Genomic DNA, 23,928 nt, shown 5'->3' on the forward strand with positions numbered 1-23,928 from the left:
CAGTACATATCACCTGATTTAATTAAGGCTACTAAACATATTATATTTTGCTGTAATAATACTATTTCTAGGTTTATTGAAATTCAGGAACCATGTTTTTAGTCACATGTAATTCCACACCTGAAACATCTGAGATGTTCAACAGAGGCTGGGGGAACTGATAATATACTATGGAGAATAATTTGCTCATCATCATACCCAAAGGAAAAGCAAATAAATGTTTGTTCCTACTGAATATGTAAATATTCTTGTAGTTCAAGAATGAAGCTATTGTTCCTTCTCCATTCAGTCATGGCTGGAACAATGATGGTAAGAAAAAATCAGGAAGGTACAAAGTCTCTGCATTAGAGTCAAAAGATTTTCTTGGGTGCTTCAAATACCCAAGAAATAGATCAAAATCAAGTGCTTATACAAATAGATCAAAATTTACATTTTAAATACATCATAAAATTAATAAAACAAAATGGATGTGATATCATTTAGGTGCTACAGTTCTTACTGTAAAACACAAATTATCCACAATGCTTAATATGTACCTTCTGGAAAGTATTAAGGTAAAACAATTAACTTTTTAAAACTTCTAAATTCATCCATAAGATTATTTAAAGTGTACTCCTTTATGCAACTCGAAACTCCTTCCCCTTCCTCTCACTTTCTCCCCCACACACAATGTAAGCTGCTTATTAAAATAAAAAGTAAGGCAAATAGGTCCTCTGGACAAGAAGGGACAGTAGGCTATCAGTGATGGTGTCTATATTGTACAAGAATTGGTAACACTGAGAATTACTAATTAGGGCTTAATGAGAAATCAGTAAGAGGACTTCCCTGGTGGCGCAGTGGTTAAGAATCTTCCTGCCAATGCAGGAGACATGGGTACGAGCCCTGGTCCTGGAAGATCCTACATGCCGCAGTGCAACTAAGCCCATATGCCACAACTACTGAGCCTGCGCTCTGGAGCCCATGAGCCACAACTACTGAGCCCGTGTGCCTAGCGCCCATGCTCTGCAACAAGAAAAGCCATGGCAATGAGAAACGCATGAACCACAACGAAGAGTAGCCCCCTCCTGCGGCAACTAGAGAAAGCCCGCACACAGCAACAAAGACCCAATGCAGCCCAAAATAAATAAATAAATACATTTTTTTAAAAAAAGAAAAATAAATAAGACTAGTAAAGTTTATGGTACTCCTTCAGAGTGTAAAATGCATGATAAAATAGTCAAATTTCACTTTCATTATCTATGGATAAGAGCAGCACAGTCTCTTAAAAGCTGTATTGAAATGAGGAGGAAAAGCCTGTCCAGGGTTAAACACTAATTTATGCAAAAGCCCCATTTTGACAAGAATCCTGTCAATGTCAAGCAGCACGTACACAGACAGCAGGACAGGCTGAAAAGCTCTGTGTCAGAGCTGGGATGGAAGTCGCCAATTTATGAAGGCTGTTATAAACCATAGGATTTCAAAAGTGTGAAAGAAAATGATGGAAATTTTTATAACTTTGCAGGCAATACTATTAGCTTAAAGGGAACGCAGTTCTTTCACTTTATGAGAAAAACTAGTTTACTTTAAAAGACTTGTGAATTTTTCTATTAGGGCTATATTGTAAGACTCTTAATACAAAAGTCTGTTATCCTAGTAACATTCAAACAGAAAAGAAAACTTTAACAGGAAATATAAAAGGAAAAAAAATTAATTCAAAGAAAAAGATGGTACAAGGAAGCAGTTTCAGTTTCCTTCCCAACTCCTGATCTGGAAGTTCCAATCAGTAATTGCTGTGGCAGTCAAGGGTCAACAAATATTACTCTGAGGAAGTGAACAATAAGGGAGGCTGCTATTTCTAAATCCTTGAAGGAAAACTAAAGAAATGGAAACAAAAGTAATTAAGAACCTATGTGCCAGGCATTTCAATCATTTGATGACTGAACAAAATATTTATTGAGGAGCTACTATGTTCTTTAAGACAACCAAAAGATTATGTATCTTGCCCAGGTTATGCTGGACTCTAAAATCCATGTTCTTTCCACACATCCCAGTAGATACAGAGGCTGAAGGAGAGAATTGCCTATCATGTTAAACTTTTACAAGGCTTATATAAATAGATCAAAATCAAGTGCTTTCCATCTCATTTACATTTTAAATACATCATGAAATTATAAAACAAAATGGATGTGATATCATTTAGGTGCTATAGTTCTTACTATAAAACACAAATTATCCACAATGCTATCTACTCTGAGCACCGCCTACTATGAATCACTCAATGAGAGAATGAACTACCCTGAAATGGCTACACTATCAATAAGCAGCTACTATACTTTAAATAAATTAGTGTTAAGTAAAGAGCTTAGAATAATGTTGGGTACAACATTAAGTGTTCAATAAAGTTAGCTATCACTACTCCTTCACAAGTGTAAAGTTCCATTCTTTATAATGTCACATACAACACAGTTTCTCTTTTATTGGTTTGAGTCAAGCAATTTGCATTATTCTAGAGAGTTACAGAGGTTGAGAACACATAAGGCTAAACGAGCCTTGATGTGGCACTCTACATTTACAAAGTGATTTTACAATTATTGGTGTCAATAACCAATGTAATACAAAAGTGAGGCTGAGAATCTGGTCAATTAGCAGAATGTTCATTTTTCTTCCAGTGAAGAAAGGAACCCAGAGGCAATCTTCTTTACTGAGACAAATCCTACTAGCTTACCAAATACAGTACATTTGTCCTTCAATACCCATGAGTGACTGGCTCGAGGACTACCCCATCATATCAAAATCTGTGCGTGCTTATATAAAATGGTACTATAGTATTTGCATATAACTGACACACACCCTCCTGTAGACTTTAAATGATCTCTAGATAACGTATAATATCTATTACAATGTAAATGCTATGTAAATTGTTGCCTGCATGCAGCGAAGTTAAGTTTTGCATTTTGGAACTTCTTATAATTTTTTTTTTTAATATTTTTGATACACGGTCGGTGGAACCTGTGGATACAGAGGGCTCACTGTAATTGTCTTTATGAAATTCATCCAACTTAGTGTCCCCCACCCTTGGTATCCACAGACATGGAGACTTTTCTGAAAAATATTACTAATGAGAAGGAAAAGTATAATAAAGCAGTAAAATTCACCAATACAAATATTTTCACACCAGATTTTTCCCATTAACTATTACATGTTCCAAGACATTTACCCTCAGAGGCTTAGATGAATACAAACAATTCTGCTTTGTATATGTAATTGGCAAGTTCCTAAATTTACCTAAGAACTTATAATACATTTTAAATAAAGGATGTTCATCAATTTCATAATTTGATAAACCTCATAGTATTGTTTCTGTTTAATGAGTGTTATCACATTCTGTGGCATAAACTTTGAGACAGATAACTTTCCTAAGCTCTCTTAGGAAAGTTGAAAGTAAGTTGTTGAGGCTCCTTTTTTTCAGAAATCTTTATCAATATTTTGGTATGGTAGCAATGAGAAAGGGCTGTCCACTTCAATAGCAGAATAAGAATATTCCATGGTAGCTTATAAATTAACTCTATGATTGTGAACAGCATGTGTTCTTAACTGGTTTCATATTTGGATTTTGTTTTATAATTCCATAGCTAGACAACTCTTCATAACTGTCATGCAAATATTATGATGAGCATTTAAAAAATTTTTTCCTTATTTAAAACTGTGTCCATGTTAGGAAAATCTCCTTCTGTAAATAGGTCAGTTAATAGAAAAGTCAATAGGTTAGGTTTTAAGAGATTAAACAGGAGTTTAAAAATTTTCTACCTTATTTTCTTCTTTTCTCCTTACTGAGATAAGCCACTCTAAATGAACATTTTAGTAACTATCACAATTTTTTAAACAATGATATCTCTCACATGCTTGCACACTTGCACACCCAAACATACACAGGGTCACTGCATCTTCGAAGGTTCAAATACCTAATTAACATTTTTATCTATTTAATGTATCACTACCTGGCATGAAGATTAGCTCAAGAAGGCCTGAAACTTTTGTTAACATTCCTAGGATTATACTAATGTTACTAGCAAGAGCTTAAAGCCATTTTCACAGGGCATTTTCCAATACTGAATTCTGCTGAGGTCCTAGGGCAATAACAGTCATTATGACTGTGCAGACTTTCAAACATCAGGTCCTTAATGAGAACCTCTACTGAAAATGGGCTCAGTAGTTAACTTGTTAGTTTCTACTTAATAAACTTGTAAAGTTCTTCTCATTTTTATATCCACTTAAACTTTTCCTGCAGCTACTAAAAGACCAGAAACTGAGAATGAACTCTCACAGAATGCTTTGCGCGTAAGTTTTACTAAGGGTTGAAAACTTCTGTTGTGAAAATACATTCTTGGTCAGCTTCTTCTCCCATTTTCCTGCGTGGTTTCTAAATCTTTACATCTCTCTTCAAAATTCCTCTCCTATTCTTGACCTCATTACTTTGAACAGATGACCTGCTTTTACTTGACAGAAAAGAGTTCATTAGTGAAGGATTATTCACCTTCCTTCCCTGAAACCCAGCTTACTCTCATCCACACCTATATTTACTTCCTTCCTCTCTTCTCTTTAGTACTCCTCAACATACCCAAAGTCACCCAAAGTGATCGTACCCCACTTTCTCACCACAGCCTGGATTTTTTTTAATCCTTACACCTATTTTTACAACCTCTCTTTCTCTCTTTTCTTCACTCTGCCTTTGATGTAAACATGCTTGGATTTTCACCCTGAGCTCCTTTACTCCTTATTCTCTTCTTCTATCCTCTTTATCTTCACAACCAAGATCCTATAAGTAGCCTAACCCTCATTTTCTTATGTCCCACTTACTGTCAAGAAACCACAAATTGTCATGCACATCCACCATTCCACTGAAAGTGCATTCTACAGTTATAAGAACCTGTCAATTGCCAAATCCAACAGCCACTTTTCAATTCTCATCTTCCTTGACCTTTCCAGCATTTTACACTGTGGATTAAGCATCCCTCCCCATCTGCCCAACCCCTTGTCCTCCTAAACTACAGCTACTTCTCAATGTCCCTTCCCACCCCTCAGCTGTGAAATTCCCTGGAATTTGACCCTTGTCTTCGTCTTTTCTCTTTTTACACACTTTCTTTTTTCTTTTTACACACAATCTCACCCATACTCTTTACTTTTGCCTAGACTCTGATGACTCCAAAGTCCCCACCTCTTGCCTTAACTATTGCAATAACTGGTCTCCTTGCTCTCTGCTTTCACTGAAACCCATTTTCTATACCACAGGAAATAATCTCTTAAAGCAAAATCACATCATGACACTCCCCTACCCCAAATCCTTCATTGGTCCCTATTCTCAGATATAAATATTCCAACTCCTTACTGTAACCCACCTGACTCCCCATCCTTCAAGCCACCTGCCTTTGCAGCCAGCCTCATCTGCTGACACTTGTTACCCCCAACCTATACTGCTACCAAAATACCTCACCCTACCATGCCCTCCTACACTCTTTGCTATTCTCTCACACGTTTTTTTCCCAAGCTAAGTCTTTCAAAACTTTCGAGACTCACATTAAACTTCATTCATTCAGATTTAACAAGTACTTATTGAAAGCCCTATGTTTCAGGGTCTGTTCTGAATGCTGAAGTATTAGCTGAGACAAAGACCCTGTTCTCACATTGCTTTCACTTAGGGGTTGGAAGGAGGGGCAGGATATGCAGAAAATAAAGCAGGCAAAGGGGACAGAGAGTTTGTGTGATGGCGCACTGCTGTTTTACAACACGATAGTTAGGGAAGGCCTCGCCTCTTCTATGAGTCAGTTCCTGACTGAGTTAAACACGCTCCATCTATGGTGCTTTACTTGCTGGGCTCCTCTGCTAGTCTGACTCTTTTAGTGTAGAGACTGCTCATCTATGCATTGCCATTGTCCAGCATGCAATCGTTCTAAGGAAATGTGTTGTGCTGTGCACTGTTCTGGGTGGAGAGATAAAGTCACATAGTAAGTGCTCAAAAAGTTTTTTGAAACAGATTAAACTATATTTGAAATTATAAGTTAATAAGAAAACCTCAAATATAAAAATATCACTTTACAGTTAATATTTTAATAATGTATCAAACAAAACAGGGACAAAGTGTCAAAGTATCATAATTATATACTAACATATTCCCAAAATTATGAATGTTAAGTAAGTACAGGCATACCTCTGAGATATTGCAGGTTTGGTTCCAGACCACTGCAATAAAGCAAATATCACAATAAAGGGAGTGACACTAATTTTTGGTTTCCCAGTGCATATCAAAATTTATATTTACACTACACTGTAGTCTTTAAATGTGCAACAGCATTATGTCTAAAAAAAACAAAGCACATACCTTAATTAAAATTTACTTTATTGCCAGAAAATGCTAACCATCATCTGAGCCTTCAATGGGTTGAAATCTTTTTGCAGTAGTAACATTAATGATAACTGATCACAGATCACCACAACAAATATAATAGTAAAGTTTGAAATATTGTGAGAATTACCAAAATGTGACACAGGGACACAAAGTGAGCAAATGCTGTTGGGAAAATGGTGCCAGTAGACTGGCTCGACACAGGGTTGTCACAAACCTTCAACCTGTAAAAAAATGCAGTATCTGCAAAGCGTAATAAAGTGAAGTGCAATAAAACAAGGTATGCCTGTATGGATTAAATAAACATTTCATAGGAGAAATGTATTTTGCTGTGCATTTGAAAGCACTTGGGAGAGACTGAATTCTGATGTGTTCTGTGGACAGTGATTAAGAGAGAATTTTGCAAGGAATTGGAAAGTAGGTTGTATGGATAGACTGAATGAAGGTGGTAATTTGTATAGGTAAGTCTACTGGTTTAATTGTAGGAGTATTTCATTTACTAATTATAGACAGGAACAAGTTCAAAGATCATGGTATTTTATCATGGAAAACCATAATCATGTTGTTGTTAACTTCACTGAAGGCAAAGGGCAAAATTAGAAAGAAGTTATGTTTTTATTCAAATTTCTTTTTGTAAACTCCCATATTTTCAGATCCTTTTTGCAAATTTTAGGGATTTCTTTTTAAGACTAAAATTCCCTAATCATGATCAACTTTCTTCTTGCTAATTTTATTTTGCTTGCTGTTACTTTTTCAAATAAAAAATGTAATACAAAATTATAGAAAGTTTATAAAATTGAAAAATAAGTATATACACATATACAGAGTCTGTACATAATTCTACTACACTAAAACAACCACTACTTTGAGGGCATTCTCAACTCTATAAATTGCTTTCATTCAGTCATCATAAATATTTCCCATGATATTACAGCCTTCATAATGATCTTTTATCACAATTGTAAAATATTTCACCCAGCTGATGAATGATGCTTTATTTTACCATTCTTATTGTTAGGCATTTAAGTAGTTTCTAGTTTTTCCTGTTATTGCTGCAATGATCATCTCTCAGAAATTCACTTATTCCTTTGATCTTCCACTAGCAGAGATTAACAACTGTGGGATTGTTAGTTTAAAGGGAATGAACACTTTTAAGGCTTGGAAAAAAATCAGAAAGATCACACCAATTTACACTGCCATCAGCAATATGTAAAAGTACTTGTGTCACTGCATCTTTGCCAGCATGAACATTATCATTTAATTTTTTCCCATTAATTCACACATTTAACACTGTTATCGTTTCAATTTGCATTTGATTGCCACTAGAGTTCAATATTTCTAATTTTTAGTTAAGAAAGATGACACTGCTACTTCAGCAAGAAACCATATTGAGCGTAAGTCAATGGTTCAAGGCTGTAAAAATAAAATAAAATAAAAATTTTAAGAAAGTTAATCTAATCATGACATGAGTAACTGTTATTGTGCTCCATGGTAATTAGGCATTAATGGCAAGCAGTTAACATCAGGGGCTATTATTACTATTATTGACACATAGCCAAATCAAGCATTCTCAGACTATGTGGGAAGGCTGGATCAAGTAGAGCTACAAGCTCTCATTATGGCCTCTTAAAGATCCCTTGATCTGAAACCAGACGTGATGCAGAAGGCAAATTCTCTTTCCTCCTTAGCTCCATGCAGGCTCTATCAACTGAGCACCCAGTAAGGACAACAGGTGTTATAAATTTAGTTTGACTGAGGGTAGGCTAGAGTTTACTGAGAATCAAAGATGAGGCCAAGTCAGATACAACTCAAAGAGCTGACCAAAGAAATGGCCACTAAATCCCTTGTCTCCTCTCTATGATTATTCCTCAACTTAGGATCTAGCTTATCAGTGAGATTTCAGAAGAAGTTTTAACTCTGAACTATTTCCATCTCCTTTCACACAAAGAAAAAGAAAGGACAAGAGACATAATCATATTCCCATTTACCCAATCAACCTTACTAACTAATGGAGAAGTGATCTGGGTAACACGATTTAAGGGACTTCTGCCAACACTGTGCGAACTTCCATGCACTGGAGATTTTTCGACGTTTCTAAGTACACAATTCTGAGAAGATTAAAGAAGAAAGGTGAGAGTGGGAAGGGTAAAAAGGGGCAACACAATCCACACTCTACAATGAAGATTAATTTAACCAGTCTGGTTTAATATTCTTAGAATACTTAAGTCTGAAGCATGCAGAGGACAGGAATAAGAGTTCCAATATGGAGAGGATACAGGGAAAAGCAAAAGGAGTTGTCATTTTGGGCTGCTTTAAAAATGCATAGCCAAGGATACCAGACTATGGAAGAACTGGGAAGAAGAAGGCCAGGTTATGATAATAAAATTTTAAATTTCTATAGACCTTGGGAGTTTACAAAGCACATTTCCTTTGATCATATTACTTAATCCTCACAACAACCCTGTACTGAAGCTGAGACCCAGAGACATTAAATAACTTACCCAAAGTCACATAGGTAGTAAGTGGCAGAGCCAGGACTCGACCCAGGTCTTCTGACTCCTTCTGTGCATTTCCAGCTCCCCTGGAGCTGAAGCAGGGGCAAAAAGGGAGGTGGAAGTAATTTGCCCAAAACTAGCCCTGCCCTCTCCCCTTCTTTCAAAGGCCAAGCAGAGCAGACATTTCACTCTCTCAGTGACCCTTTTTCATCAAATTCTTTCAGGATAAAGCACACAGAATCTGAAAATGTTCCTCAGCCTCGGGTCCAAGAATGGCAACTGGCGGTCGACAATGTCAGAAGTATTTTTGCCATTTATGTGAAATTTATTGGAACTTCAAAGAATAGCAATTATCATTTCAGAAAGCAAAACTTGTTCTTATAATTGAAATTACTTAAAGCAGTTTGTTTAAAAAATTTTTGTTTAGCAGTTTAAGTCAAACCTTTTAAAATATATCATTATGAAAATTATTTTGAAAAATGCTTAAGAATCAAGATACCAAATCTACATTTAACCTACTCTGTGGTCATTTTTTTTCCTATCTTAAATACCTTCCCTCAGTCATTAATTTCATTAAAGCAATTATAATCATTAGAATGAACGGAATATTCAGTCTTTTCGTAGCCAATTTTAAGTATTTTTAATAAATCAATAAGAAAATGTGCATATCATTTTCCTGAAATTTAAATCTTATATTCATTTCTAAATTATATCTAAAATGCTTTTATTGTAGCCTTTTATAAGTAATTTTCTATAAAAAAATTTAGAGTTCTCAGTCTCAAGTTTCTTGTATCATTCCTTAATTTTTCTTAGGGAATTATATATTTTAATTTTAAACACATTCAACGAGAATTTTTCTTTGCTTTGCTTATTTCCTAAGAATACAAGGATACAATTTAAATGGACTGGGCATGTGACCAATGTTTTAGCATTTCTAGATCATTTTGTAATCAGCTCCACTACATCTCAGTCTCAAACAGTCTTTCTATTTATGAGAACTACTATCAGTAAGGCCAAGTGCTTAGTATGCATTAACACTAATCAGGGCACATAAAAGATCAACCAGGGATATCTTTATTTGTGCCCAAAGCTTTTAGAGGCTTTCTGAACTACTACTCTCAAGTTCTTGATTTGTCTCCCTTTTCTATTTGCTTTAAGACTTCAATTCCATATTTTAAAAATCTAATTACATCTAACATTCGTTTTGAGTACTGATGGTCAAATTCAGGAATTCTTAATAAGATTCAAATTAACTGATCACTTTATAAGGAAAAAAATACACTAGAATACTTTTCTCCATATTATTTTAAGCCTTATTTACTTAAAACTTTTCAAGATAAAATGCTCATTATATTCTCCTTAATCATTCATTAAATAGTATCAAAAATGGCTACCAACATTAAAAAAAGATAACAAGTCCATAAATTTTAGAATTTGAACCATATAGAAACAGAATGAAACTGACTTCTAGTATCTTACTTTGAATAATAAGCTCTTGGGTAAGCATGACCAGGAGGGTTGAGCCTAATTTCCCAATCACATGATCTGGGGGAAAAAATGAGCACACTTCAGGCAAAATAAAAATTCCAATAAAAAGTTGTTAAAGTTAACACTAGTTTTAAAAAGTCAACTTTGGCCTTCTCCACTTACTTCCTTCACACCATACCATTCATTTAACAGGCATAACAAAATTATAATCAAGAACCATGCCAACAATGGTTCCCAGACTGGAACCATGCCAGCCAGATAGAGGCCTTATTAATATTTATTATGTGGCTTCTGGAAGGAAGGAAATTTATCTTCTACTTGTCTTATATCCTTTTAATCCCTTGCATATATATGCCAATCTATTTTCTAAAGTAGCTTTGTTACAAAAAGCACTCAGAATACTTGTGGAAAAACTATCATATTAAACTGTTACACTCAGGCTTCATGTCTGAAGTAATAAGGGTGACCACTAGGACTACATTAATCATTCAACAAATAATTACTGACCTCTTTCCACTGTTTCAGCCACCAAGTCAGTTCATATGCTCACTTAAAATCAAATCCCCTTAAGCTCTAAAACAAATGGTACTTATAGTATATACCTACTGCTTATTAACAGAGTTCCTTTGCACTTTCACTAGCTATTATCCAACCATACATTCTGCCCTTGTTTATAATTATAAGTGCCTGGAAAGGATATGTTTCTTAAAATAATAATTTTTTCCCCTCTAGATCTCTCAAGTGAGCTCTGGAGTTAGATCCAAGATTATCAATTCATCTTAATAACTGTTACAAGGAAAATGAGAGATCTTCTGATCTCTTGAACAGAAGACCAAGAGTAGTTAAGTTTAATAGTTTGTTTTCTCTGAGGCTTTTAACAAGCTTTTAATTAACTGAAATAATACTAGTCAAAGGCTTGAGAACACACTAGCCTATTAGTAAAGGAGCAATACAAACGTTGAAACAAAACAGAATTTTTGGTATTTTAGGAGTCCTCTTCTTCATTTAAGAATGCCCACACACTCAGTGGAATTAACTTGCTTTGATACTTTCTTTTGATTCAGTAGCCAATGCCAGTTTAACAAAAAAAAAAGGATTTCAGATTTTGCTTTAGGCTAGATTATTGGAGAATAACAAATACAATACCCAAACAAATCATGGCAATGCCTTACTGCTGAAACATATAAAGATCATGTGGGTTATTAGGCAAGAATTACAGAAAAGAAACAGCGATATTATAAAAGCTACAATGGGAGTTTTCATGAATGAAAAATTTAAAAAGTTAATATATAAATGTTTCTAGAATTAGAGTTAAGTTAAAATTAAATTAAATGACCAGTGAGTTGTGTATAATTACATGTAAAAGAAGATCTCAAATTTATTTTTATGTAATAAAACACTACTACTAATGGCATAAGTACTTAGAAGGGACATAAATTTTCAGAAGTATATTTTGTCCTCTATTCATAGAAAGGTAAAGAATCATGGAACATGTTTGAGGAAAAATTGCCTTTTATATATTTAGTCTCTATTTATAACATAAAAGTACAATATTATATTATTAAGAAGAAGTCTGGAACATCTAAAACAGTGTTTCTGAAGATAAATCTTCACCCTATTTTAAAAATGTGAAATTTGAAAACTACAAAGAAAAGAGGTATGATGTTTTTCAAAGTACCTCCTGTAGACTTTCTATAACAAATTTTATACAGGAAAAAAAAAAAAGGGTCCCATGAGCAAATAAGTTTGTGAAGCAATAAACACTATATATGTCTCTCTCTTGGAGATTTAAAATACATATTAATCTGTTACTGGCTCAAAGAAGTCCTGTAATCAAAAAGCATACTTAATTTTTTAACCCAGCATTTTCCAAATTTATTTAACCAGGAAACAGAACTAACCCTGAGCTAGATGGGCTAGGCATGAAGAAGTATGTACAAAAAAATAATAACTTTTAAATTCTTATGATGGCCTGAGCTACTTAACTAGAACCTCATCATTATGTTTACTCTTAACAAACTATATGGGATTTTTTTGTTTTTTTTTAAGGCAAATAAAATGTACTCACTGTTGCAGAACGTCCTGTCCCTTCTGAATGGAGCTCTCAGCCAACGACAGGCCACTACTAAGGGAGTTATTTGAAACTAAGGTGTAAAACTCTTGCCAGTATTTCCCAAGTTTAATGGAACTGAAAGCTATTAACACCAGAGTGTTTCTCACAAGGAGACAGATCAACTCCACTCTTTTTCTAGAGGTGTGATAGTGAAGCCTACTGCACATGATTCTAGAACAAACAGCATAGGTCCAGTAAAGTTCAGGAAATTAGGATCAGTAGGAAGGGGTAATAAATACATCAAGAGATACCACCCACTAAATGTGAAAAGAAAATAAAGTTTAAAAAACAAAGTCAAAAGGATACAATGATGTTTAAGAAATAGAATGAAAACACAGAGAGATGACTAATAAATAAGGTGACAAAAGCAAGAGTACAGAAAAACACAAATAACCATGTAAGGTTAAAAAAGAAAATGGACAACTGACGACTCGTTATGGTATGCAATCAAATATGTATCATAAATCCTCTTTTAGCCTATCACCAACAAAGTTCACAACCACTGACTTTAGAATTGGAAAGATGCATTGTAGGAGCTCCATCTGAAAGGGAATAAAGTCTATGGTGCAATAAGCAACATATTTTTCTGCCTTTTTAGGTATAGATGGAAGAGGCTCAGAAATTCACTAGAAACTAAAACAGAACTGTGTGCACTGTTGTTTTTTTTTTTAATTCAAGAAGGATGCCTCTTCAGATTTATAAAAATCTTTAAAACATACTGACATGAGTGCCTAGTCAAGGCACATGCCCAATATGATACTTTAACATCTTTGGGAACAAGAAATAAAACAAAACAAAAATATTCCTCATATTCATTTATTTTACTACTTTATTTCCTGTGCAATGAGTATATTAGCAAGTCTTCTGCACACATATGTGAAGGAATGGTAAAATTCAGTGCAGTTTGAAATTACAGTTTTAAAAATCCGGGTAAGTAAAGTAAATGAAAAAATAAAATTTACACTTGAAAGAGAACAAACCTTGTGTCTATTAAATCAAAAATGTCAAAAGAAAAAATAAGTTCATCTGACAATCCTAGCCCCCTTCAGCTGTAGATCATACCCAGGATGCCTCCTAAGACTACTTTGAAGAAAAAATAAAAATTATACAACATTTAGCATAAGTCTAAAGCATCTCGGAATTTACTTCTCAATTGGCCAGCACCATAATCCAGGAGTCCATCCTTTAAGTTGCTATTAATAAAGGGGAGACTTAGAAGATAAAAGATTAACATAATAGCTACTGGTATTATTCATGTACACAAAAAAGATTTTTCAAACAGTTATGCTAACTTGATTCTTAATATTTAAATAATATAAGCTTAAATTGTTTTATGAATTATAATTAAAGTTAGAAACAAATCAAAAAGACAGCACATCTTAGGTAATACCCTACCATGTTATTTCACTTTGGGAGTTATTTTACCTTCAATAAAAAGGAACATGAAATAATAACATGATGTACTTTCATTGCTCAATAAAGGAAAACTCAGATTACCCAGAAACCTTTTAAAGATATTTTTATATACAGTTCCTTTGAATAGATTACAATACATTAAATTATCAGATAGCAAAATTCAAGCAGTACTTTTGTACAGGTTCTTAAAATAGCATACTATTTTCTTAGTATTAATTTAATGGTGAAATAAAATGTCTCTTGAATAATATAGCCCGGTCAAAACTAGATCTCGAGATTTTCATAATAATCTCTGAGGTTTCATAATAATCTCAAATTCACAAACAGAATTTGGGATTCAGGAGGTAGATGTCAACAGTATTTAAGTTGATATATCAATGTATATGGCATCATTTATGAATGAATCATCTCTCCCTCTATGTCAGAAGCTTTCATATCTCTAGTAAAGTCCTTCTGTATAATCCACAACCTCCTGTGCGAATTGTGAAAAGCTGGGTGATAGATTAAGAAATAAATAAAGCATATCAAATACAACCAAACTTTATTAAAACAGAGCTTAAAGATATTACATGGAATCCCCCAAATTCCATCACCTATAAGGTGAAAATTATGTTCTTAAATGGGGCTGAACTAGCTGTACAGTTTCCTTTTGATTTACTCTGTGTTTACACTGCAAAAGAAAATGAGCATTGCCTATAAGGCAATCTCAGAAAGGGAAGTGTCCCAAAATATGTATAGTGGAAGAAAATGTATTTCAGTATTTCACTGACCTTACTCAAATTATGCTTTTAGTGCAGAAATTTAAGTATGGTAAATTATACCCACTAAATTATTTAAGAACTTATTATCAGAAATGAAAAACCTTCTGGACTATGATCAAATAGGTGCCTGCACTTTTTACTGGATACTAATTGGCAGAACCTCACTGTTACATAATTCTAATTTCCCTTTGAAGTTAATGGTTTCTATAACAACTGTCCTCTTTTTAATATCTATTATGATCTTTGATATCAAATACAAACTAGATATAGCCTAACTTTATTACTATATCATTAAAATTACTAATACATTTACATTACTAATAAATTTACATTTTACATTACTAATAAATTTACTAATACATCTAATACATTTAGGATCCATTTTAAGTCATTAATTTACATATCAAAACTCTCAATCTCCTTCCTCATTAAATAGGTTAGGGATTTTTTGGGGGGTAATATGTTTCTCTTTAATATTTTTATTAGTGGTAGAATACTTTGTTTTTTTCTGAACATTATTTGAATTTGAAAAGGTAATTTTCAAATGTGCTTCCCAGGATGTCATTATAAAATAAATTTTGCACAAAGTTACTTCAAAAGTAAAACTTGAAACTGATAGTTCTTTTTTTAAAGTATGCTAAAACTGAAAAAGATATACATTATAATTATTTTTAAAAGAAACCCAAACCCATCTAAAAAGAAATTTACTTTTTAAATCAAGTAGATAAACAAATAGGAAATTTTAAATAGATAAAATTCATTAAATGACACTTTCTTCTTCTGTAATAATTTTATCTTCAAATAAGGTGAAATAAAATAAAGATCTAAACATTATTTAAATTAAAAATCAGTAAACAAAATTTTTCCCACTTATATCTTGTTTTAAAGCTTCAAGAGGTAAGAATGAACACTCCCATGAGATATTTAAGTTTGTTTCACATAATTGGAAATATAACTTTCTTCTAACTTTGTGGGCAGGACTTTTGTGTGTTTTGAGTACTAACATATATTCCTCACCCAGAACAATGCCTAGCACCTAACATACATACAATGAATATTTGTTGAATAAATAAATATGCTACAGAAAAACATTTAAGGTAGGTTAAAAGACAATAACAATCCATCTGTCACTTTCCAGAATTACTGCCCAAGTTGATGTGTATGCTAAGGTCTTAGAACTAACCATTATCAATACAATCATAATTTTTCTAGTTGGAACATTAACTGAACAAAGATCATTTCCTGATACTATGAACCTTTAAAACGAAAGTTTAGAAATCAGCATGTTCTAAAACATTTCTTGGGATATATGTGTCTCAGTGGCATACAAGTCATAAATATTCTGGGAAATCAGGACTTGACACTGTCCTTCCAGGTTTAGAAAAGTGATTCAGAAGCAACAACACTCTAACACAAAAGATTTGTCTGAGCAGCAACGCCAGGGTATTTTACAGTAATTCCAAATTGCCTGTGGCATCTTTTTACTGGTTTCTTGATATTAGTTTTAGAGTTCAAAAGAATAAATTTGAAAAGCGCCTGCAGGAAACACAAATAGGTTTCCTTTGCCCCTAATGTTTTCTCATACAGTGGTCAGAAATATAAAATAATATTATGGTTTTCTCCCTACATAGTTTTACAAATAATATGAGATTCCATAATGCTTCATTTACTTTGGTAAAATAAGGAAAATCCTGCAATATACAAAGAACATTAAAAAAAAAAAGAGGATTTATCCAGTTAAGAATGAGCTGTGGGCTTCCCTGGTGGCGCAGTGGTTGAGAGTCCGCCTGCCGATGCAGGGGACATGGGTTCGTGCCCCGGTCCGGGAAGATCCCACACGCCTCGGAGCGGCTGGGCCCATGAGCCATGGCCGCTGAGCCTGTGCATCCGGAGTCTGTGCTCCGCAACGGGAGAGGCCACAACAGTGAGAGGCCCGTGTACCGCAAAAAAAAAAAAAAAAAAAAGAATGAGCTGTGAATCTCACATTAATATATGATAGAGAGTTTACTATAATAAAGACACTAAAATTAAGACAGAATATTTTACCATAGTTAAAAGATCCAGGTTTAATCTAGCTAGAAAAAAAAATCAAGTATGACATAACATAAGAAAAAGTTCAGTAGATCATTTTGGAGGAAATAACGTATTTAATCATAATCAGAACATGTATTTTTGCCATCTAAAATATCATCACTGAGTACGTTCTGGAAGTAAAAAGGTACATCCAGATAGAAGGGGTAAATAGAAATTTGTCTACAGACTGATTTAAGGCAATTAGTTCTTAAACTTCATGAGAAAAATATTAACAGATTTAAACTATTAACTTGATTTTTATTCTAATTTTCCATATAAGAAACTATTAACTTAGTCATTGAATCTCATTTCATGCTTTTTATTTAATAATTTATCCTTACACCTTTAAGAGACAATACAGACAACTGATTTCTATAAAGATTTTTGGTTTATATGCAGGCTTTTTGGTTATTTTTCCTGCAAACTATTAAAAAAATTTCAATGAATGATCATTGCTACATTTAGGAAAAAAAGAGGTTTTCCAGAATCTTGTGCCAATAACTAACATAAACCTTAATAAAATATACAAAATCATTTCATAATTAAAAACAGTAATGTACATATGTAGTGCAAGAGTTGAAAAAAATTAAAAATTACACAGTCCATAGTGTGAGTGAATAATTGTGCTAAGGCTTCTAACACCTTGCTATACCTTTGCAGCTCTTTAATTTTTCTAGTATGACATCAATTAGAGTTACCTTCTTATTGGTATAGTGAATGTTTTGCTTGGATTAACTTAAAACTTGTTACAATTCCCAAGTTACAAAAAGAAAAAGTGCTCATAGAGCCCAACATCAGCACTCTCAGAGGATAAGAGAACTCTACACTAATTTTATGTTAAATGTACTGACAGCCACATAGATTGTTTTTCTTCAGAGGCTTTTTATGTACATGTGCACATATGTATTTTTTTTTAAAGGGAGATGCGTGGGCTTCCCTGGTGGCGCAGCGGTTGAGAGTCCACCTGCCGATGCGAGGGATGCGGGTTCGTGCCCCAGTCCGGGACGATCCCACATGCCGCGGAGCGGCTGGGCCCGTGAGCCATGGCCGCTGAGCCTGTGCGTCCGGAGCCTGTGCTCCGCAACGGGAGAGGCCACAACGGTGAGAGGGTCGCGGACCGCAAAAAAAAAAAAAAAAAGGAGATGGGTTAAGATACGTTAAGCTGGTGGCTTCTATTTATCAAGAAGGAGCTGCTTCTACAACTAAGTCAATTATTCACACAGATAAGGAAGAAAGGATGATCTTATCCTCAATAACACTGTTCATGATCCAAAAATATTTGCTGTATTAATTTATGCAAAATCATAAAACATCAACAATCACTTGGTTACTTGTAAATAGGAGAAAAGAAATACCAGAATCTCCAAAAGATTTAGTAATACTATCCTGCTTCTACCTGAAAAATATTTCACGTATCTTATGAAAGATTTTTAAGTTGACTGCAGAAAAAGTAAATAGGTAAAAAAAAAAAAAAAAAAAAAAGCACAATAAAGCCTAGAAGAGTATTCACAAGTAGGCAGGGATATGAAAGTACTGCTGTGGTTCAGAATCACTACATGGGCTGTCACGTGATAAATTTATTGTCCAGCTAAGTTTACAAAGACCTAAAATCAATAATAAAGCAACGAGGACTATTAAGGGGAAAAAAGGAAAAGTCACTGACTGTAGAAAGAAAATGATCACTTCAGTACCAAACACCTCTGAATGGAAAAGCTACAGTGAGGAATGAGAAATGTGCTCATAAGTTATGTCCACTCTGGAACAGAAAGAGGAAGTAGAGAAGAAACAAAGTAAAGAAACTTAAAGTTTTCTTTAGGGAGAAAAGAATAAAATTAATCTTTTATTAAATCTCCTAAAAAAACACTAAATGTAAAAATTTTATTTTGACTCTGACTGTAATGGCCAAAAACACTGGGATCACATGATGAATAGCAAACTAGGGTTCAACTTCTACAAATAAAGACTCAATAAATACTTTTACCATCAAAACTACATTAAGATGTATTAATGAAAAAGAGAATAAATGAAAAGAGAATAAAAATAGCCATCACATGGGAATCAAAAGGGCAAAAGATATAGTTACATCAAGTTTCTCTAAGAAAAGATATAAATTAGACATTGATGGTATTTCAGTCTTTTAGGGAAAAAGCAGCTAAACTTTGGAGGATGAGAGTGAAGGAAAGGATCTCTTAAACGTATGAATGTTGTACTGTAAAATATGAAACAATAAGTTACCTAGAAAATGATCATTTTTCTAGAATAAAAAGGTAAAGAATAAAGATCTATGGACCCAAATATGATTGTTGCTACTAGGCTTTTTGTTGTTGTTTTATCTCTTTTGGGGAGGCGAGAGGGAGCAGTGACACAGAGGTCATGACAGAAAAATCTAGAAAGACCGAAGCTAAACTAAACTAAAAGCAGCTCATGAGAATGTATGCTTCAATGATGAAGGCTACCGTCTAGATGATATAGTTTTCTAGTATATTTTTACATTTTAGGGAAACAGCAACAAATTAGGCTTCTAGTGATAAGTTTATTAACAGGTATCCACAAATTACAGAAAGGAAATAAATTTTGAAAAAAACTTTATGAAACAAATTCTAATATGCCTTGTCCTCCTGTTTTTGCCTGAATGTAGCTGAGAATCTATCTATGTAAAGTCACATAAGTCCTGTATAAAATGGACTCCATGAGGCCAATACAGTCTAAATTACATCAACAAAATCATCACAGCTTTGACATAACATTTGGCAACAAAATTAATCAAATAATTATTAAACAAAGATATTGAAATTTAATCTGCACATATACATATATAAATATACGTCTAGTAAATGGAGTATGAGTTCATATATAATTTAAAGTGTTTTTCTTAATTTTACATGTAACTAAAATAATAAAGAATATACATGTATCCAACAGAGACTTAAATTTGACAACTGCTGGACATAATTTAGTCAAATTTAAAGTAACAAACTCGGAAAGAACAAAATATGCATAAGAACCCATAAAAACATATACACATTTTTGGCCAACATATAAATAAGGGCACCTATTTCCAAAGCATAATATAACAAAGCATTATACAAGAGAAGCAATTGCAATGCATTCATTTTTACTGTAGTTCAGTGTAATTATTAAATTAAAATCTTACTTTAGGAGTAGCTGGTTTTAAGCAAATTCAAAATATTTTTCCACTGGCAAATTTCATATTACTATGACTAATCTTTTAGAGCTATGTATTTCCTTCAAAACAGCTTATGCCTTTGTACAGAATTTGGATCACGTACCCATGCCTCTGTCTGAATGGGCCTGATGTTGCTTAGTAGCACCTCTTCATAGTTTCCATAATCAATGAATTTAACAACTGCTGTCATACCTGAAGAATGAAGAGCTTCAACTTCTGCTCGGTAAAACTGAGGAGACAAAAAGCAGTTTTAAATATGACAATCAATATTGTCTACAAAGGGTGATACATGATGGAAATGTAAATACTCAAAATGCTACAATATTTGTATTTTTTGAAAGCTCATTTTTTAAATCAATTTTTATTGAGACATAATTGACATATATCATTGTATTAGTTTTAAGTGGACAACATAATGATCTGATATATGTATATATTGTGAAATGATTACCACAGTCTAGTTAGCATCCATCACCACACATAGTTACATTTTTTTTCTTATGATGAGAACTTTTAAGATTTACACTCTTAGCAACTTTAAAATATACAATATTTTAAAGAAAATAATTTTTAAGAGAATAATATTTTTAAGAAAGAAAGCTTACCTTTGGATAATCATAAATTGGCTAAGAAAAAGAGAGAAATTCTCTCAGCCATGTGAGTTCTGACATACATACACTGAGCAGTAGTAAGATTTCAGAACTAAGAGGGTCAACAGAGAAGAACATTCACATGCTAATGGGTGTAAAAAGAACTAGTGTTATGTTTTGTTGTTAGCCATTGAAGCCCTTTGACTAACACTGGTAAGATGATTCTTATGTACTAATCAGAATATTTAAGTATGGAGCAATGTATTTAAAAAACAGAAATATATGACAAAAAAACAAACAAAGAAAAAGGCTCATTGTTGCAGTCATACAGGCAGCTGTGGTGAAGGAGGGTTTTCAGGTAAAAAGTAAGCACATTACTTATACCCAGGATTTATAGGATTTGAGACATTGTAAGACCAGACACTTTTATTTCATCTGTTTACCCAGTGTTCCTTGGCTCTTGGAAGCAACACACATTAACAAACTCACTAGGAACTGAATTTACGTAACAATTACAATTTTAAAATTTATCTGTTGAGGTAACTGGGAGTAGGTCAACTGATTGGAGTATTCCCTCCACTATAGGTCAACCCATTCAGGACTCAAATTATACATCTGAACGTTGCTTAGTGAATATAATATGGAAATGAAAAACTCATAAAACTCTTATTTATTCTTAAGAAATGTTTTCTTCAAACTAGGGCAGTTGGATGCTCTAATATAAAACTCGAACAGTAACCCTTAATATAACAGGACCCTATAGGACCTTCCCAGGACAAACACCCCTCTCCCTCCATGTCCTCCACCTGCCCCTTGTCTGTAGAAAAACTTTAGCCAAAGAATAAATTTAATCAGAGAAGTGAGAAAATGCAGAAACAAAGGAAAACAGTCAAGCAAGACAAAAAAATAATATTGATAGTTTAGCCATTAAGCAAAGTCAAGGACCTTTAGTTTCTCCTCCAGGGCTATAGATAAATATTCTGAGCTGTATCCTTTGAGCTGTTTTGCAGATACTGAAACCCCCACCAGGTAGAAAAAGTTAACCACGGGCTTCCCTGGTGGCGCAGTGGTTGAGAGTCCGCCTGCTGATGCAGGGGACACGGGTTCGTGCCCCGGTCCGGGAAGATCCCACATGCCTCGGAGCGGCTGGGCCCGTGAGCCATGGCCGCTGGGCCTGCGCGTCCAGAGCCTGTGCTCCGCAACGGGAGAGGCCACAACTGTGAGAGGCCCGCGTACCGCAAAAAAAAAAAAAGAAAAAAAGAAAAAGTTAACCACATGATGACTAGCCATGACATAAGCTGTTCCATCTTACACAATTCCAAGAACTGGCCTCAAGAAAATGGGAACACACCGACGCTGGAGTTGAAGATTACTTGTACTTAAAACAATCATAGGATGCTGATCAGGTCACTGCATGACCAATTTCAAGATGATTGCTGGAGCTGACTACTGTTCTGCATGTAGCTCCCCTCCACCAACCCCTCCCTCCACACGTACATCCCTGAAAGTCCACTTTAAAAGCTCTTGCCCCCTGATCAGCAATGGGGAGTTAGTTTTTTGGGACACGAGTCCATCTTCTTCCCAGGACTGCCAGCTTCCTCAATAAAGCCATCTTTCCTTTTACTCAACACTTGTCTCTCGAGATTTGGCTTTCAAGCTATGAACAGAAAAGCCTGAGTTCAGTAACAGTAATAGGCTCACCAGAATCAAAAAATACTAAACACAACAAAAATTCTTATTCTTAATCTTCTAAAATAGCAGTTACTCTGGGTATACCAGGAAAGAACCTGCTTTCACTGAGTTTTTTTTTTAAATAAGTGATGCTTTTTTTTAAGTCTTTATTGAATTTGTTACAATATTGCTTCTGTTTTATATTTTTTGGTTTTATGGCCCCAAGGCATGTGGGATCTTAGCTCCCCGACCAAGGATCAAACCCTCACCCCTTGCATTTGAAGGCAAAGTCTTAACCATTGGACCGCCAGGGAAGTCCCTGTTTTCACTGATTAACTAGTATACTTCATACTACAAAAGTTATTAAGTTAATCCATCATATTTTCCTTTCCAGATCTGGATGCTAGCAAATTTCGAGATACCATGCTAGAATTTTCCTTATCTTAGAGTTCTTAATATACATTCACATCTCTCCCTTCCTCCTTTATTTCTTAGCCTTATGCTTCTGTGTTCTGTAAATTGCTGTATTTCTGGACCCATGCTTCAGGTGTAAGCTTCTTAGATAATTAATGTCAGTTCAGGTAAGTTCAACAGGTAAGTTCAACAATGACAGCCAGTCATAATACATCCTAGGAAAACAAATAACTTGGCATCCTTTCAGGAACTACATGTGAAAAATGAATTCTATATAATGTGGAAAGTACTGCAATAAAGGTGTAGTGATATGGCACTTAATAAAGCTGAGGAGTTCAGGAAAAGCTTCCTGGGGCAGATGACAATGGATACGGTCTTCAAGGATGAAGAGTATTTAGCCAAGTTAAGAACTGAGGAGGGTGTTCCAGGGAAAGTTACAGAGACATGAAACATGAAGAAAAGTATAGGAAACAACAAGCAGTTTTAAATTAACTATGGCATGATGGGTCAACCAACAGGACAAGAAGGTAAGGACCAGCTGATAGAGGCTCTATATGCATGCTAGAGACTACAAGTGAAAGATTTTAACTAGGAAGAATGACATATGCTCTAAGACCAAGATCACAGTGTTGGCAGTTTCAGTGACAAGTTTAAGAGCAATAAGATTTAAGGCAAGGAGACCAATTTGGAGGCTGTTACAATACCCCAGTTGAAAGAGCTGAACTAGTTATGGCAGACATACAGGGAGAAAAAGCATTGTCCCAAATGCTCAAATCCTTCTATGGAAGTAAAGCTTGAGAGAAGGCAAGATATCATGAGGAATATTTTAAATGATACTAACTGATTATTTCCAGAACATCATTACAATGCAATTAAGATTATGCTTTCTTAATGACAGTTATAGGCAATGCTTTCCTTAAATCTTTACCTTAGTCTCTGGCTAGAAAATTGGAAAGTTGCCTATTCTTGAAAAAACACGTAAAAGTTATCTCTTAAATTAGGTGGTTTCAGAAGATAACTAATGCCATCTCTTTCAGAGAGTGAATATTTATCTTATTTGCTTAAAGGTGCATCTATACAGAGCCTACAGTCCTTCACTCTAAACTGAATGTATACATCCATGTAAATTCAAAGTAGTCATCTTAGACAATCATCCAATTATTCTAAGAATACTCTAAAAGCTCAAAACATTTTGGGAAATATTAGGCACTATCTTTCAGAAGCTATATGACATTACTTTGAATATATTCAGTAGAGGCAATAGATGAATTCAGTATCATTGATTTTCTGAGAAAATTACAATTGAAAGTAAAGCTTTAATAACAATCTCATCAGGTATTT

General features: G+C 34.2%; 1 protein-coding gene across 2 annotated transcripts in view; it reads right to left on the reverse strand.

Moving 5' to 3' along the window:
• TDRD3 (tudor domain containing 3) overlaps positions 1-23,928 on the reverse strand; it is a 202,139-nt gene that overhangs the window by 20,835 nt on the left and 157,376 nt on the right. For both annotated transcript variants that reach the window (XM_027116135.1, XM_027116136.1), the window contains one exon: positions 20,016-20,141. In XM_027116135.1, the coding sequence (XP_026971936.1) occupies positions 20,016-20,141 (126 nt within the window). The remainder of the gene's footprint in view (positions 1-20,015; positions 20,142-23,928) is intronic.

Source organism: Aethalodelphis obliquidens, unplaced genomic scaffold (genome assembly GCF_003676395.1).
Source record: "Aethalodelphis obliquidens isolate GAN/ISIS:26980383/991018 unplaced genomic scaffold, ASM367639v1 scaffold16, whole genome shotgun sequence".
NCBI classification, from domain to species: Eukaryota; Metazoa; Chordata; class Mammalia; order Artiodactyla; family Delphinidae; genus Aethalodelphis; species Aethalodelphis obliquidens.